Source organism: Nyctereutes procyonoides, unplaced genomic scaffold, assembly GCF_905146905.1.
Source record: "Nyctereutes procyonoides isolate TBG_1078 unplaced genomic scaffold, NYPRO_anot_genome, whole genome shotgun sequence".
Classification (NCBI taxonomy): domain Eukaryota; kingdom Metazoa; phylum Chordata; class Mammalia; order Carnivora; family Canidae; genus Nyctereutes; species Nyctereutes procyonoides.
In genome coordinates, this window is record NW_026575030.1 from 42,230,842 (window position 1) to 42,248,546 (window position 17,705).

Here is a 17,705-nt window from a genome sequence, read left to right on the forward strand (position 1 = left end):
CTTGGAATCTTGGGGCACCTGGGTGGCTCAGTGGTTGAGCATCTGCCTTCAGCTCAGGGTGTGATCCTGGAGTCCCCGGATCAAGTCCTGCGTGGGGCTCCCTGCATGGAGCCTGCTTCTCCCTCTGCCTATGTCTCTGCCTCTGTGTGTGTCTCTCATGAATAAATAAATAAAATCTTAAAAAAAAATCCTTGGAATCTGAATGCCCTTGGCTTGCTACAGGAACACCTGTAGCAATGGTAGTCATTGTAATCTATCAAATTCTGATACTGGCACCCTGTGTAAAGTCTCTGATTCTTAAAAAAAAAAAATCACTTCTCATTGATTCATGTAGCCCCATTTATCCTATGCAAAGCAAATAATTTACTGGAAATTTTTTTTCTTTATGGAAAATTTTTTTCTTTATACTCTGAATTTGGACTTTCTGTATCCAAGTTCTGTGTAGTAAGTTTCCAGGGAGAAAATCTCAATGTTTTATTTTGTTTTAAGTTTGGAAGTATTAATGGAATATCACGTTATCCTTCATGACATGTGGCTCTATTCTTATTGCACAGGGTCCATATGGGTGTCCATGTTTTTAAATCCTTTTCTGATTTCACATTGGAAGATAGATGTGCATAATTTATAGTTTTTATTCTTAATAGGCTCTGAATGGAAGGATGTACACATTTGTCCTCAATATAGCTAAGATCCAAAGAGAGCTTTCCAAATTGGCCCAAATGAAGAATAAAACATGTTTTTAACCAAAATTTATTTCCTCATTAATAGCTTATTTTTTCCTTCCCATGTTTCCAGCTTGTTAAAGTGTTCAAGATTGCCTTAGTTCTCACTCCTTTGCCAACTTATTAAAGCTTTGATTTGTTTAGAAATCCTTTTCACATTTCCTAACTTTTTCATATTCTATTTATTTACTGTCAATGTAGAGTGAGGCCCCTCCTTTCTGGCCAATCGAGAGCAGGCCCTCATCTTTTTGTTCCCTCCAAGTTTTTAAGAAGCATGTATCTTTGATGTCTGTGCATTTTCACTTGATTGAGCCTATTACCTTGTTACCCATTTGTCTTTCCAAGTAAATTTTAAGCTCTATAAGGACAGGGACCGTGTGTATCTTAACCAGCTTAATCTTCCCGGTCCCTGAGTCAGTGTCTGGCACATAGTAGTCCTTCGGTAAATCTTGATGCTGAATGAAGAAAGAGTAAAATGCCAGCATCTTCTCTTTGATGTCTCACCATTGCTTCAAACTTAACACAAAGTCAAACTCCTACTTTTTCTCTTGATATATCTGCTCCATTTCTTAGTACTTTCTGAAGTTCACTCTAACTTAAAGCTTGATTCATTTATTTTTTCCTCTCCTCCAGCTAATGAGGCCCCAGGTTTTATTGGTTCTGCCTTTGGGAAGTACTCACATCAGCGTCTTCTATTTCCCCAAGTCCATGCCAATAATTCTAATTCAGACACTTGTCACCTTACCCTGGTTCCTGGGAACCGCATCCAGGCTACTTTATCTGGCTTCTTTCCTACTCCAATTCATCCTGATTTCTGTAATTTGGAGGAAATTTAGATTATCCATCATCAGCTCACTTTCTTCACTCCAGATTTATCTTTCTTCTCCTGTTTCCAAGGAACACATTTCTGACTCCATACAGTGCTCCCCATTCCATCCCTTCCAGGCCCTATAAGCCTGCATCCTCACATTTGCACCTTTGCTGACACTGGGGCCCTGCCTCCTGCTTGCAAACATGTTGGAGATTTCCCTATCCCAAAACAACATCTTCAATTGATCCTGAAAGCTCTTCTGAGGGATTTTTCAATCTCTTAATTCCTCAACTTCTCAAAGTGGGCTGCTCTCTTATTCCTGGTTTCTGTACTCCCCTATACTCTTTATTCCCTTTCAGTGGCTTCCCTTCCCTTTCTATCACTCCACGGAAATATCTCTTTGTGGTTACCAATGATCAATGAATTGCTAAATCCAAGAGTTTTTGCAGTTCTTAACCCTTTTTAACCTCTCTGTGGAATTGTTGGCCATCTTCCTTTTTTGATACATAAAAGTATTTTTAAGTAGGCCCCATGCTCACCTTGGAGCCCAATGTGGGGCTCAAATTCACTGCCTTGAGATTAAGACCTGAGCTGAAATTAAGAGTTGGATGCTTAACTGACTGAGCCACCCAGGTGCCCCCTTTTTGACATTTTTACTTAGATTTTCCTCTTAGCCTTTTCTTCTGGTGCCAGTTGTTATCCTACCTCCCCAAAATGGAATAGTTTTAACCTTGGATCTCTCATCTTTGTTTTCACCTTTAACCCATGGTGCTGTCTTCACTGAGTAGAACAGTGCTTCCCAAATTTTGCATGCAAATACAATGCAGATTGATTGTGTAGGCCTAAGGAAGAGACGGAGATTCTGCATTTCTTTCTCTTTCTTTCTCTTTCTTTCTTTCTTTCTTTCTTTCTTTCTCTTTCTTTCTCTTTCTTTCTTTCTTTTTCTTTTTCTTTTTCTTTTTTTCTTTCTTTTTTCATTTATTTATTCATGATAGACATAGAGGGGCAGAGACACAGGCAGAGGAGAAGCAGGCTCCATGCCCAGAGCCCCATCACTGGACCGATCCAGGGACTCCAGGATCACGCCTGGGCTAAAGGCAGGTGCTGAAACGCTGAGCCACCCAGGGATCCCCAGATTCTGTATTTCTAAAAGATCACAGGAAGTGCAGATGTTGCTGTTGTACTGAGAGCAGTGGGAGTGACAAGGATGTAGATGTCGGGTGCTGACATCTGACCTTGACTCACTTCCAAAGTTTCTAAGACTGTATTTTTAGTTCATGGAATTCTCTCCATTAGAGGGGCCAAATAATGGTGGTTAGTACCTCAAACTCCAACTAAATTCGTATCTTCTACACTACCCAAAGACTTCCTTTCCATTCCCTTAATTTCCTTCAAGTTTGGAAATTCAGTTTTGATTTGTATTTATGCTTTTCTTAGCACCCATATCCCATAATGAATTTAGCCTCATCAATTCTTTTGTGGAAATATAACTTTGATATATTTTCTTCATTTTGCTTCTTCTATGGTTCATTCCTTTGTTGTCTCATATCTGGATTATGGTGCATTAATTGAGATTTTTCCCTCCCACTTCTCTCTAATTCTTCCCCTGCTGGTAAGTCTCGCCTCCATCACTGCTCACCGGCTGGAGAATCTCTACCAGCTCCCCACTCCCTGGTCAAAGAAATCCTAGAATCTCCTATACAGTCTATCTCCAAGAATGTATGAGTCATGTTCCTGCCATGAGTTTTAAATCTGGACTACTTTGTTTTCTTGGACCTACGTAGGATGTCCTGCTTTAAATCACACTCTGAGATGGGATCTGTCCATTTCAACAGTTCAGGCTGCCAAGTGCCATACCCAGCCACCCTCAGGACCCTGTGGTTTTCATCCTGGCTTCTTTCGTTCTATCCATTTGTACACCTACCCCTCACTATACTGTGAGCTCATTTTTGAAGTTTTTACAATGTCCTGCTCATCTTCCATTGTATGTGGATCCTAGCATCATCCTTTATGCTATCATTTGGTCAGGCCATCTAGCTCTTGAACCTCTTCTGCAACATCTCCCATCCAGAGTCCACAGTATCTCCAGCAATGGTAACCACATAGACATTGAGGGTACAAATTCTGGTCAGACTGACCTAAGTTCAAAATCCTGCTCTATTATTAGCAGAATTGCCTTAGACAAGTTACTTAAATGCTCTAGGCCTGGATTTTTTTTTAATCTGTAAAATGGGGTAATAATAATACTATCTAATAGAGTTGTCAGAATTTAATGAGATACATGTAAAATGGTTAAGTGGCACATAGCACTCAATAAATGGTACTGTGTTTGCTATTCTTGTTGGTTTGGGTATTATTTGCTTTATTTTATAACTACCATTTCAGGCAAGCTATTCCATTTTAGATAGTACTAAAATCACTTATTCCTTTTTGCTGGTTTTTAAGCCAGCTACTAGTAAATGATAAAGAAGGGTCTTGGAAATTTTTGACCAGCTTGAAAATTATTTTAAGAGTCCAAAGATAATAAAGACCTAATCTGATCCCTTAAGTGCCACATAGAAATAGAGAAGAGACAAGTAAAAGAGGGATCATGCAGGGAAACCTAATTGGGCTTGAGAATGGACTGGACATGAGGGGAGAGGGCACCTGAAGTCAACAGGAATAGGTGCAGATTTGGAGAAGAATATGAGTAGATTTTAAGGTAGTTGGGAAATTCATGGAGGATTAAATCATTAGATTTGATCAAAAGATTTTATTAACAGATCCGATACCAGATTACAAGGATTACAAAGGTTTAGGCATCACGAGTGGTGAGAAAGTGGGATAAAGTAGATTACTTTGAAAAACTTTTTGTGTTGGCAGCATGTGGGTGGCTCAGGCGGTTACGTGTCTGCCTTCCACTCAGGGCATGATCCCGGGGTCCTGAGTTCAAGCTCCCTGTTGCGCTTCCTGCTCAGCCAGAAGTCTGCTTGTCCCTCTCCCTCTGCCCCTCCTCCTGCTTGTGTGTTTGCACGTGTGCATGTGCTCTCTCTCAAATAAATAGAACCTTTTAAAAGAATGTTTGTGTTAAAAGATAGCAGGGATAAAAGGGAATATTCATTTTATCTTTGTTAGAATGAAAAATACTTAAACAGTTTTTCAGCTCAGTAAGTGAGTGAATGGAATAAGGAAAGGGTATAACATTACCTAGATGCTTATGTGTTAGCTGAAGAGTGAACCCTAGAGTCAGAAGAGGGACAGGTGGGAATGATTGGGAAAGACACTTTAAGAATGGAGTGAGGACAGAATTTATACCAGTAGCACAGTCTCCGCAAGGCAAGAAACAAAGGAGTATCAAGGAAGTGTCCTTTGATGGGAAGAGAGCAAAAAATGTGCAGAATAGATGTTTACGAATTATAATAGTTGTTAATTACATGGAAACAAAAATATTGCTGGAAAAACAGCGCAAATGATGGCCAACCACATGCCTCAAGCCAGGCTCGTTTGTGAAAGGACTAAATGTATCTTGACTAAATTTATCTTGTCAAAAATGACCAATTTCTCCTCTTGATAATTCACTGCCAGTTATTCCATAAATTTCATTTATGGGATTTCTACCTTGTGTTCTGCCTCTGTGTTTTATTGGAATAAAATGTCTAATTTGCAGCTACAGTCATCTTTTGGTTTAGAAAGGACCTCCAAGATTGTCTAGTCCTCCCCCATTCTCTTTTGAGGGAGAGAAGTGATGAATAAGTGGGCAAACACTCCCCTGAAATCAGGCTACTAGTTTGCAGCTGACAAATATCCAAGCCAAGCCACTACCTGCCCACTCCACTACATTTTGAGGGTTTTTTTAAGCTACAATAACCATTATTGTCAATATTCATACTATTAGGGAGATGCAAGCAGAGATAATGTTATTTGAACCAAACACTACCCTCAGCAGTTTCTTACCACATAGGACACAAGATGTTCTTGTTCTTAAAGTCCAAGTTGCTAGAGGCAGGGCTTCCAGAGGTCTGATCTGATGACCTTCACTGACTGCTAGCTATATTTTTAATAGACTTGTTGCATTTGTGTCCAAATTTTTTTGGACTTATTGTTCCTTTTATTCCCTGAGTCTGTAGGAAAGCTAGAGGTACAGTTAGAGAGCTTTGAGGGTCATGATTATCAAGCTTTTACTGAGCCCTACTGTTTGCCTGGTACTGTCATAGCTGAGCTAAAAGAAATAAAGTACATAACATATATTCTTACTCTCTAGCATGCAACCTTGATGAAAAGCAAGATAAGGAGCAAAATTAGAGAACAATATAAGACTACGTACAGCAAAGTACTAAATTGAGTTAATTAAGTATTATTCAATTAATTAATTGAATAGAATTAAGCACACTTTCCATTAATAATTACAAACTACAGGAAGTCGGGGCAGGGTGGGGGCGGAGATGTTGGCTTCCATGTAATGAAATATGCCAAAATTAATTGAAGATGGAATACACAGTATTTCAAGTGGTGCTATGGGGAATTTCATGGTGATATTTTCCCAAAAGATTTTTGAGCTCAAATTTTGCCATATTTTAATTTATTTTTACATTTTTAAAATTTAAATTCAATTTGCCAACATATAGTTTAACACTCAGTGCTCATCCTATCTAGGGCCCTCCTCAGTGCCTGTCACCCATCCCCCGCCTCCCACCTCCCCTTCTGCAACCCTTTGTTTCCCAGGGTTAGGAGTCTCTCATGGTTTGTCTCCCTCTCTAATTTTTCCCACTCAGTTCCCTTCCTTTCCCTTATAATCCCTTTCACTATTTCTTATATTCTATGTATGAGTGAAACCATATGATGATTGTCCTTAATCATCTACAGAGAAGGGTGCAATCAACCTTTGATCCTGAATATCTTCAGACAATAATGGGAAGTCTATGACTCTATGTTATGGTAAATATACAATGAAATAATAAACCTTAAGTAATGTTAAAAAGAATTACGGTTGTCCTCTTCCCTTCTGGGTGATTTTCCCTGGTTTTTTGTTTTTTTGTTTTGTTTTGTTTTGTTTTGTTCTTTTCTTTTCTTTTCATCTCCTTTTGCCAAGTAGTTTTACTAGAAAGAAAGTCCAGGGCAATACTAAAGGAGTCAGAAAACAGCCATTTGCCTGGCTTGGTCACTGATTGTCAGAACTTAAACATTTATCATCTCTTTTTTTCTTCTATAATTCTTCAGAGTTTATTGTATGAATAAACTGAAACACACCTTAAAATCTTAAGCCCTCTGTAGGTGTTGAGTGTAGACGTTTATCGTATTTTCCTTCAGTTTGCATGGATTCTATAGGAATGTTGCATTTGGTAAGTGAAATGTTATGTGATGACATGTTGAAAAGATCATTGTAATCTTGATTGCTTAGATCAGTGTTTCTAGGTGATGGAATTACTGGCCATTTAGAGTAATTATATTCTAATTTTAGAATGACCCCATGAGCACCCAAGTGTCCGTTCTATTCATTCCACAAATATTTATGGAGTACCTTCTGTGTGCTAGATTTGTACAGCACAGTTTATTATCATGAGGCCTCGATCTAGCTTTAAAATCAAGGAAATGTGATTTATTACTTTACAACTAAATAGTCTTGTTGACTCTTAACACTTAGAACCTGTCTATATTATATAATTATCAAGCCACTGTTGACAAGGATAACATCTCTGAAGCAGAACATCGGCTGCCTGTACATTTATTTTTCCTGATAAACTTGGTATCAGAGAGGGTATTTAGAATGCTTTGTGATCAATATAAAGAAAATTTGCAGGATGGATTTTTTTTAACATGTAAGTTCGTAGAACATTTTTTATTTTCATTCCTAGGAAGATGATATAAAATCGAGCTTATTGGTAACCCTGGAATCTGGCCTTCAATCATTGTGTTAACAGCACTCCTTACTGACACCCTCCCCCAACCACTACGCGATCACATGAGCAATTGAAGAATTGAGAAATGTATCCGAAGTAGAGCTGCTGCATAATCCTGGCAGCCCATCTGGTCTGATTGCAGCTTCTCTGCACTTCTCTGGCATCTTGTAGTATCCAAGGCAGGGAAAAAACAATAAAAATTCCCATGCAGCATACTTGTCAGTAAATGTTTCATAAATTTCTGTTGACGTTTCAATCCACAGGACACAGAGGATTAGTATTCTATAATGTTTGTGCCCAGTAGCAGTTAGTATTTTTGGCTGAACAGCCTCCTTCACTCATTCTGTCTTTTGCTCCTTTGAAATTGGGGACTGGAGCCCTGACAGTAGTTTTACTAGAAAGCAGCAAGCTAATGAATGACTTCAAACATTTCAGTAGCTTGTAACTAGTAGGAAAGTAGGCTAAATATACAAATATGTTCAAAATATGACTGTACAGAAGCATACAAATTCATCCCCCTTCTCTGTACACCCCCTGCGGACTTTGCTGGGGGTGGAACGTGTGCATTTGCTCAGGGCCCCCTCCTGAGAAGGGCCCATGCTTGGTTTAGTGCTCTATTGTCTTTGTCTTGAAATTCTTCATCATTTTTGAACAAGGGGTCCCATGTTTTCATTTCAGAATGAGCCTCACAAGTTATGAGGCCAGTCCTGACCCCCTTGTTTCCAGAGCTTCCGGTTAATTGTTTTTGTGTATCATCAACAACTTGTGTCTGGCACTGAGAGGTGGCACAGTCCATGTAATTTAGCGCAAGTATATGTGTGACTCTGTAAGTCTTTAAATAAAAGCCACTAGCCTGAAGCTTAGCCCATTAAAATATGTGAGGGTGGGGAATGGGGATGAGGTACTAAATATTTGAGAGAAAATTTAAAATAGAAGTACCTAAAATAGTACTTCAGTGAACATCTTTCCAACATCATACTGACCAGGTATTTCATTTACTGTTTATTTACAAATAAAAAGCAGGTAAGATTTACCTGTTGGCCCCACCTCTAATCTCATCTTCCCGAACTAAAGCACTAACATAAATGTTAGATCCTTGGAGTCTATGTTGTCCCTTCACACTGCCAGGAATAATACATGGTAATGCATTTTTTTTGTGAGCATTTCATTTATGGAAATCATATGAGACTGTATGTATCATCTTGAAATTTGCTATTTTCATTCAATGTTTTGTTTGTAGAATTGTTCATATTGGTGCACATAGCTCTAGCTCATTCATTCTTACTACTATATACAGTACTAACGAAACCCCTCATCCTGTCTGCTGCCCCACTTTGTGAGACTATTTAGAGCAGAGTCAAGGGGAGTCTTTGTCTTCTGGTTCTGCCACTGGTTTAAAGTCACTTAGTGGGTGACAATGGGCAAATTGAGCCATCTTTCTGCATCTCTATTTTCACATTGGTAAAATGGGATTAGTAACTTCTACTTAAGATGACTTTATGACAATTGAATGAAGTGCTATACATAAAACCTCGCATGTGATAAAAGTGCCAAAAAACAGTGGTGAGGATTATCATTACTTTACCAAAAATAGAGCTGAATGTTGCAAAGCCCTAAGTAAGCATAAATGTAACTGTGATCTTAAATTTGCATTGTTTCATTTTTTTCATTGTACCCTTACCTTGGCTTTAGTCTTGATTCTATTTTTATAATGATAGGAAAATTTTACCCTTAAAATGCAGTCCTCAAAGCATCTTAGAGCTTCAGGTTTCTCTTGTACACAATTGAATGGTACTTCCTTAGTGGACATTCTGTGGCATAAACCCATACAGTTCCAGGCTTCAACCCATCCAGCTATGAAACTATGATACCACGCACTTAAAATTATGTCTATGCTCTGCTCTATGCATAATTGGAGAAAAAATGACCCATCTAGCACTTTCCAACTTGCATTTTGCAAAGCAGCAAATGATAGAACTGAGAGGTCTGAGTTCTATCAGACTGCAACTGCACCGCTGCGTGGTTTCCAACTTGGAATTCGAAATTAAAAACTTATGTGCTCGCTGAGCTATTTTTTTTTCATGTTTTCTGTAATTTCTAAAAAATAAAAACAGAAGCCAGCGTGAAATATAGTCTGAAGTAGATGAGAGTCTGTGATATTTTAAAAACCTTGAAATAGCATTCTGAACCTCCCTGTGAATTTAAAGCATCGTACTCTGGTTATTCAACAGATATTATACAATTCGCTATAGAGAAAAAGATAAGGAAAAGAAATGGGTCTTTCAAATCTGTCCAGCCACTGAAACAATTGTGGAAAATCTAAAACCCAACACAGTTTATGAGTTCGGAGTGAAGGACAATGGAGAAGGTGGGATTTGGAGTAAGATTTTCAATCACAAGACTGTTGTTGGCAGTAAGTACCCCAACGGCTTTGGTGAGCTTTCTGTAATTCTTACCTCCTTCTGCAAAGTACCAAATGTTTAATCATTTTATTCTTAAGTATGAGATGAGTTAACTCTCACCCTCAGGCATTTGAAAAAAAAATACAAATGTGAACAGAAGTTGAGTATTGGTATTTCAGAATCTTGTATATTAATGAGTGGGGTTTTTAAACGACAACAAAAAAGATAAGCTGATGTTTGAGGCCTCTTGATAACAGTTCTTTGGCCATTGCAGTGTTGTAAATCTGCCTCAGATTGATTTCACTCAGGGCATCAACTGAGTGAAAACAGCAGTAATGGGTACAGGTGTTTGGGGTTGAAAGCCAGGCCAGGAGAAGAGAATGTTAAGATGTTAGGGGGCCCTGGGCTTTCTTCCTGTGATCCCTTCATTGGAATCAGTGGTTAAATGATAGTAAACAAATAACATGATTAACATGACTGAGTTAGAGCAGGAGGTAGAGTTCTTCATAATGAAGATGAAGAATTAATTTAGGAAGACCAAAGAATGAAAAGAATGAAAATAATGTTATTCCCCCCCCCCCCCTGTTTTGTCAGGTAAAAACAAAGTAAACGGGAAGATCCAAAGCACCTATGACCAAATCCACACAGTGGTAGGTACCAGGTTATTCTCAGAGAATTTTTTTTTTTAAGAGATTGTGTCTGCATTGTGTTTTTGTTGTTTTGTTTTTATAAGGAAATCAGTCTAGTAGGATTAACTGGTTACAGGACTTTGTGTAAAGTACTTAATGCTTTAGGTTTTTGTTTCTTTTTCAGAAAACAGAGTTGGAAGTAGGATACCCGATTATCTAACAGGTTTAAAGCTCTAAAATACTGATATTCAACATAGTTACTCTACGATTTCCATATTCTAGGTATTTTAAGGTTATGCTTGTTATCTTCTGTGCAGTGGATTGTTTTTTAAAATAACACATTTCCACAGTGAATTTGCACATGCTCTGTCTACACTGGTATTCTTCGCTTTCATCCTCACTCTTCTTACCTCTATTTTCTCACTTTCTACTTGAAAAGCCAACCTTTTCAAAACCATGGAGCAACTGGCTGGGCTTTCTACTGTGCCTGGCCCCCACCCAGACCCCTGCTTCTGTCTCACTACAGAAACTCAGTCCCTCGCTCTCTTTCCCTCCGCTTTTCAAAATCTCTCCTCAGGAAGCACCGCACCAGTACGCAACTACCTGTTACAAATGCAAGCCCTTGTTATAACCCTCACAGAGATGTCTGCTTTTAAGTCATATGCCCACTTATGAAGTGAAGGCAGTTATGTCCTGAGCAGGTGGAGGAAGCACTGACATTTGGAAAACTTCCTAATATAGATGATCAAATGTCTTGCTAGAAAGGCTGGGCCACTTTACAATCTTGCCATCAAAGTGTCCGAGTTACCTTGCTTTAGTGCCCTGATGATCAACAATTCTGTATTTCCATCACTGAGTTTTCAGCTAATATAATAGCGTGAAGTGGGTTTTTAAATTTGTTTCTCTGATTTCTAAAATAGTACTTTCTTCACTTGGTTATCAGCCAGTTGTATTTTCCATTTAATGACCTTGGGTTTTAGTGCCTAGTTTATTGGGAGTCTCTTGGGTTTTATTGAATAGTTTAAAGACTATAGATTAAAGAACATCAACTCTGTGATATCATCTAGGAACATTATTCTCACATTTGTTACCAATTTTCTTCATGGGAATTTTTTGAAACGGGCAAGCCTTAAAATGTGTTTAATCAAATTGTCTTTTCCGTTGTCATATTTTCAATTGCATTATATTTTAGAAAGCCCTTCCCTATCCAGAGAGCAGACAAATATTTCCCTATTTTGCTTTTAGTTTTACAAGTGGTTTGATTTTTGTGATAATTAAACTCTATATGAATTTTACTTTGCTATATTGCAGGTAGTAAGTTTATATATTGATTAGGTTACGTGAGTGGGGTTTTTGGTTTTGTTTGTTCCTTTGCAAACAATCTTTTGGCCTTGTACTAAGTATTGAGTTGCGCCATTCCTTATTAAGGTCTCTGGCTTTTTCTCTCTTCGATCACAGAGAATAGAGTTGCTCTTTGTTCCTCTTCTAGAACAATCCTCACTCATGTTATGAACGGTTACCTAGGAGGCATATCTTATCTCCCACCCTCTTGGCTGTCTTACTTTGTCTAACATGTGACTTAATGATGTCATTTCTTTCATTCCTTTTTTCCAGCAATCATATCCCAGTAACATCTTGTGGCAAAATATTTCATCTAGTGAGAGTTACTCAGCAAAACTGAGAAGGATGATTGATGTTTATTCCGAAGGAGTTTAATTTCTTTTTCATATCATAAATAGCCATGATGAGAAGGTTCAGGAAGAAACTTCCTGCATCTGTGACCCCAAGCCAGACATTTTATCACTTCGAGCTGTGAGGCAGAGTACCCCAACTCCAGCCAGCTGTGACAAGCTGTGGTTTGAAACTCTTGGTTATTTCCAAAGGAAAACCCAGATTAATTGAACAGCTATTTTAAGATTTCTCCGTGAGACTTTCTCCATTGTCACCTTCTGGAAAGCCATCTGTGCTCTTGGGTAGCTCTGGAACACAGAAAAGTTGAAAAGGAATCATTTGGGATAGCCTCTGACCATCTTACGTGGCCACTTAGAATTGATCCTGAAAATCGATTTGATATTTTAGAGGTATATTTTATCCAAATAAAGTCAGTATCAATCCGAATATTCGGACATCTCAGAGACTGCTTTCAGAGAGCAATATTTTAAAAGATAGGAAATAAATTTAGAGTTTTAAGCAAAAGATGCATTGAAAAATGTTTTCATTTTTCAGTTTTCAAAACTTAAAGGCAGCAAGAACTCAGCATCTTCTAAACAGAGATATTTGAAAAGAGAAAAACAATTTGAACTTTACCCATTAAAAAAATAAATATGTATGTTAAAAATTTGGATGTTAAATAAGCACCCTCCTTAAGCATTCTGGTTACATTATATATGTAATTCATATATCTAAGCATGTGCCCTGCAGGCAAGCCCCGGTGCACTTGTGCCAGGGACATGTATCAGAGGTCTCTTCTGGTTATTTGGTGCCTTTGTTCTACCACTTGTTAAATACTTTCAGATATCACCTCTACCTACCTATGCCTCCAAAAAGATCAGAGAAAAGGTACATAAACAAAACAGCGATTCTTTCTATATAAATTATATTACTTGAGATCTATGATATTGTGAAAGAAAAAACAAAATTTATCCTTTTCCTGTTTTGTTCTTGTTGAGAATCTAGAAACACTTTTTATGGAGATGAAACCTAACTTTTACTACCAGGTGTTATTATACATCATACACACACACAACATGACTCAATAATGAACAATGGCTGAAAGGACTGAATTTTAATACATTATGTCTGTATTTAAAAATAAAAAACTTAATCATCTTACCTCTTTACTAGCAAACAATCAATTTTTGAAGTACATATTTAATATTTTAAAATATGTTTAGTTATTTAATCCAAATCTCCTTAGAGTAAGTGTTCCGCTAATATATGACCTCTGTTTTCACCCTTCCATTTTTTTTCCCCATCAGAGATCCACCCATCTTTTTAAAAAGCATGTCTGTTATTGGTGAAAAAAGAAGTGGTGCCAATTTTTAAAGTGTAACAGCTATCAGATGAGTGAGTTGAGTAGGGATCGATACCATGGGGTTTCCACCCATACCTCAAGATTGTGTACAATGAATATATCAGATATCCCTCTGTTGTTAGTAATTGTTGTCTTAAGCAGAAACTTAAAAAAAAATGTATATCTAGGCCAATAATATTATCAAAAGTATATGTCTGATTCCTCTCTAAATGACCAGAAATATGAAGACTTTTGCAAGCAGGACATTAGATTAAATCAATATGTTTTGTAACTTTCATTAGAACATCTTAAAAATGAATTAAAACCGCAATGTAACAGGCCTAAGTTCTTCTCATGTGGTTTGGCTCTTAAACTATTGAAGTTTGATTTTGAGCAACCCTTGCCACTGCCCAAAAGGACAGCTTCTTTTTTTTTTTTTTTTTTTTTAAATCTCAGGGCCTGAAAATAAAGTTGAATTTATAGTGAATATTCTGATACCACAAAAATATCAAATAGACAAACCTACAAAGAAGAGCCTGCAAAGAACAGCATTAGCACTATGTGTATTAAAGCTAATTTTCAAAATAATATCAGGAGGAAGTTAGTACAATGCAGAATGAATAGAAAGTCCCTCATCCTATATGATTACAACTGCCATGGATATTTCTGGATAAGCATAGGCTTTTCCTAACCAGGACTAAAATCAGCCCTAATTGGTCATCAGTTCATTGTTGTTTACAACAGCAGCTGCCTCTTCCCATATCTCCCCAAAGAATCTACCCACTGAGACTCAGCCACAACATTAAAATACCACACTTCTTATAGGGCAGGAGGGAAATATGTTTACTTTCTGGCAGTAAACACAAAGAAAACAGTTACTAAATGAAGGGAGGATGAAGGCTGTAGAAGGAAGTAGTGATGAAGGCTTGCAACAGGAATGGGAGTCAACAAATGCTTGACAGAAGAGAGAGCCAGCAAGAGCCAAAAGAGAGTCAAAGCTGGGACAACAAGGAAGGGTTACTGGTACCTTTTTTAAAAATACTGTACGTAGAACAGTTCAATTAAAATTGAGTTGTAATGGGTTAAATGCTATTAACTTGGAAATTTGATAGTATTTCATTTCTCAATGAATCCCCATAACAGACACTTCCCTACATTTGTATAATAAGACACCAGGGAAAGGATTCACAGTGTCAACTTCTCCCTGGGAATTTAGAGCCTTCAGCATAAACATTTTAGGTAAGAGTATTTTTCCTGATGATCCTAAAAACCCTATTTACAAAGAGGCAGCTACTTGCTCATAAGGCCAATCTTGATGCATCTTTGGATTGCAGATTAAGCAAGAGAGTAATTATAGGTCTTAGAAAGAATTGGATTCTGCGGCTAAATTATTTCCTTGTTTTTGGCAGCACATACTGTACATATAGTCTTGTCATCATCTTAATAGAACATTGGTAGATAATCAAGAGCTCAAAGAGAAGCTTCGTGCTGTTCATGTGAAGAATGGAATATTTTCCATTTGTCCCTGTCAGAAGTTGTTTAAAACAAATGATCACAGCAAAGGAACTAAAACTTGAAATAATGAAATTCCAAAGCAACTAACACAGCAACATGTAGGTGTTTCTACTAAATTGTAATGTGTCTGAAGAGCTTCACATTCTGCAAAATGTGCACTAAATGGCAGGACTCCTAGAGATAGAGAACAGGCCATTCAAAAAATCTTTGGAACTGTAGCAACAGCTCTAACCAAAATGGTTATTAGTACCCAGAAAGACAATGTGGCTCCTCTAGTAAGTAGCTGCCATGTGGCTGGAGGCTGGCAAAGCTGGCATTTAAAATTCTCAAATGATAAAGACTGTGTGTTGGCAACCCTTTCACTAAAGCAGGATAGGTGGAAGTAGGGTAGACACGTGAGGCAGAGCCTTTCTGGAAAATGGTCCTGCAAGTGCTCCTATTTAATTTTCTTATGATAAAGCTGAAAGAGATCCTGCTGACAGGATGACATCAAAGCTAAGAATTTTTTTTCTCTCCCACTGAAAGTCATACTTCTATTTCTATTCCCTTCCCATTTCCTGAGAAAAATTGTATATAAATCATACTTCGGTCATTCTCCTGTTTATCAATAGTACATAAGCTACACAGTACAGAAACTACATATGTAGTAACTGAACAGACTGTTGACAAAAAATAAGTTTTCTTAATTAAAATGTAATTCACAGTTGTAAGGAATTTGGAAATATAGAAAAGCATAAAAAATCATTTTATAAAAATAACCACTGTTAAAAAAACTATGATCTATTTCTGATAATTTGTGTATACATACTTGTTATAAAATTATAGTGTGGATATAATTGTGATCTTTGCATTTATTTATATTATGCATATTTTCCACTTTCTTAGATCTCAAAAATTTGAAACCATTTATTTAATAAAAGCTCTGCTTTTGGATGATGTAGTTTCGCATAGTGGTGATAATTTATATATAAGGGTGTTCATCTTGATGAATTCCTTAGTTTAGGATTAGATTAGATTGGGATACATTGTTATGGGTGTGTTAGTCCATGAGGGCCGCTGTAACAAAATACCACAGACTTGGGTGGCTTAAACAACAAACATTTATTTGTCATGTCTGGAGCCTGGGAAGTTTGAGATTAAGGTAAGGAGCTGGTAAGTTTGATGTCTAGTGAGAGCTTGCTCTTGTGTCCTCACAGAGCAGAAAGGTGCAGGGACCTCTCTGGGGTCTCTTTTATAGAGCATTAATCTCATTCAGAGGGTGGACCTCTCATGACCTAATCATTTCTCCAAAGCCCTACCTTGAATACCATCATACTTGGGAGTTAAGTTTTAACATCTACGTTTTTTTTTTGGGGGGGGGGAATATAAGCATTCAGTCTATAGTACAGAGTCTATAAGTACAAACAGTTTTAAAAACCCGATTTGAGAGTAAACTATTTTTTTGTGATTTTTAAACATAAGGACTTTAAGACAAGAGAAATAGCCAACAGTAAGCTTGGCATTGTGGGCCTTCTTTATTATGGGCACATTACTCACTAAAATGGTAGCATGTAACAAGTCTCTGTTGCTTACAGTTGAAACACCAAGGTGGTATTTCATTCAGCACATCCTGGATTATTCACAGATCTGGTATATAGAGTCTCTTTATCATGTATAATATAATCACGTATAAAACTTAAGCCTCAAAAAAATCAATGCCATGCTCCCCTCTTTGACTCAGTCTAATTCTTTTGTATATTTTTGCTTCCCTTATTTTGTTCCTATATCTCTCCCTTAGCTGTCGTATCCTTGGCTCACAATGTTGTCCAGGGATGACTCCACTTTAAAGTTAACACTAAACCTGTTCCTTGTTCAAGCCACTCCATGACCTCAAAACTCCTTGTGGGATGTCTGAGGCAATTTGGGAGAGGGGAGAGGGAGTACCCTGGGAACTGCCTTCCTAGTTTGAGGTCCTTTGTGCATAAATATGTGCAGAATGGCTAAGAGTACAGGATTTGGAGGTCAGAATGTCTGGATCTGAGTCCCAGCTCTGCCTTCTTGGACAAAGAGATGCTTGGTCTTGGGAGCTCATGGTGGTCAGATTGTCTGTAGTAGTAGCAGCAGCAGCACTTGAGTACACTCAAACAATGGATGTTGATCAGTTTTAAAAGATAATAGGTGGCTTAGCATCTTTTGGAGAGAAAATGTAGACAGTATTTTGTTCAGTCACATCTCAAGTGATAGATGAACTAGTAGTCCACATGGTTTAGTTCCTTTCATTATAGTTTCAAGGTAAAGTAAATTAATGGGAGCTCAGCAGAAACTGCTTTCAAGCCTTTGGACATTTATGGGGAAAACCAAATTCAATAATATAGAGGTAGATATATGCGCTAAAGGTCTTTCCAGCAACTGTAGATAAGACAGGGCTACACTCAGTTTTTTGTGCTAGTTTTTTTTTTTTTTTTTTAAGTTAACTAAAAGCTGACTCTCCTTTTTTCAGCCAGCATATGTCCCAAGGAAGCTAATCCCAATAACGGTCATCAAACAAGGTAATTTGTATGAGCCTGCTCTGGATGTATGTTTAGAATCTTTTTAAAAAATTTCAATTCCGGTATAGTTAACAGTTTAGAACTATTTGTCATATGCTTTTTTACTGAGATGATTAAATATAGTACTGTTTCCCCCCCCCATCTTTCTGATTATTATTTTAAAGCAAAAGTGTAAAGAAATCAATATGGTCTAGCAAATTAGAAGTTAA

General features: G+C 37.5%; 1 protein-coding gene across 23 annotated transcripts in view; it reads left to right on the top strand.

The window, feature by feature from the left end:
• The window catches only part of ABI3BP (ABI family member 3 binding protein), a 234,624-nt gene that overhangs the window by 91,793 nt on the left and 125,126 nt on the right, over positions 1-17,705 (top strand). For all 23 annotated transcript variants that reach the window (XM_055316193.1, XM_055316194.1, XM_055316195.1 and 20 more), the window contains exons 5-7: positions 9,641-9,822; positions 10,406-10,461; positions 17,448-17,496. In XM_055316193.1, the coding sequence (XP_055172168.1) occupies positions 9,641-9,822; positions 10,406-10,461; positions 17,448-17,496 (287 nt within the window). The remainder of the gene's footprint in view (positions 1-9,640; positions 9,823-10,405; positions 10,462-17,447; positions 17,497-17,705) is intronic.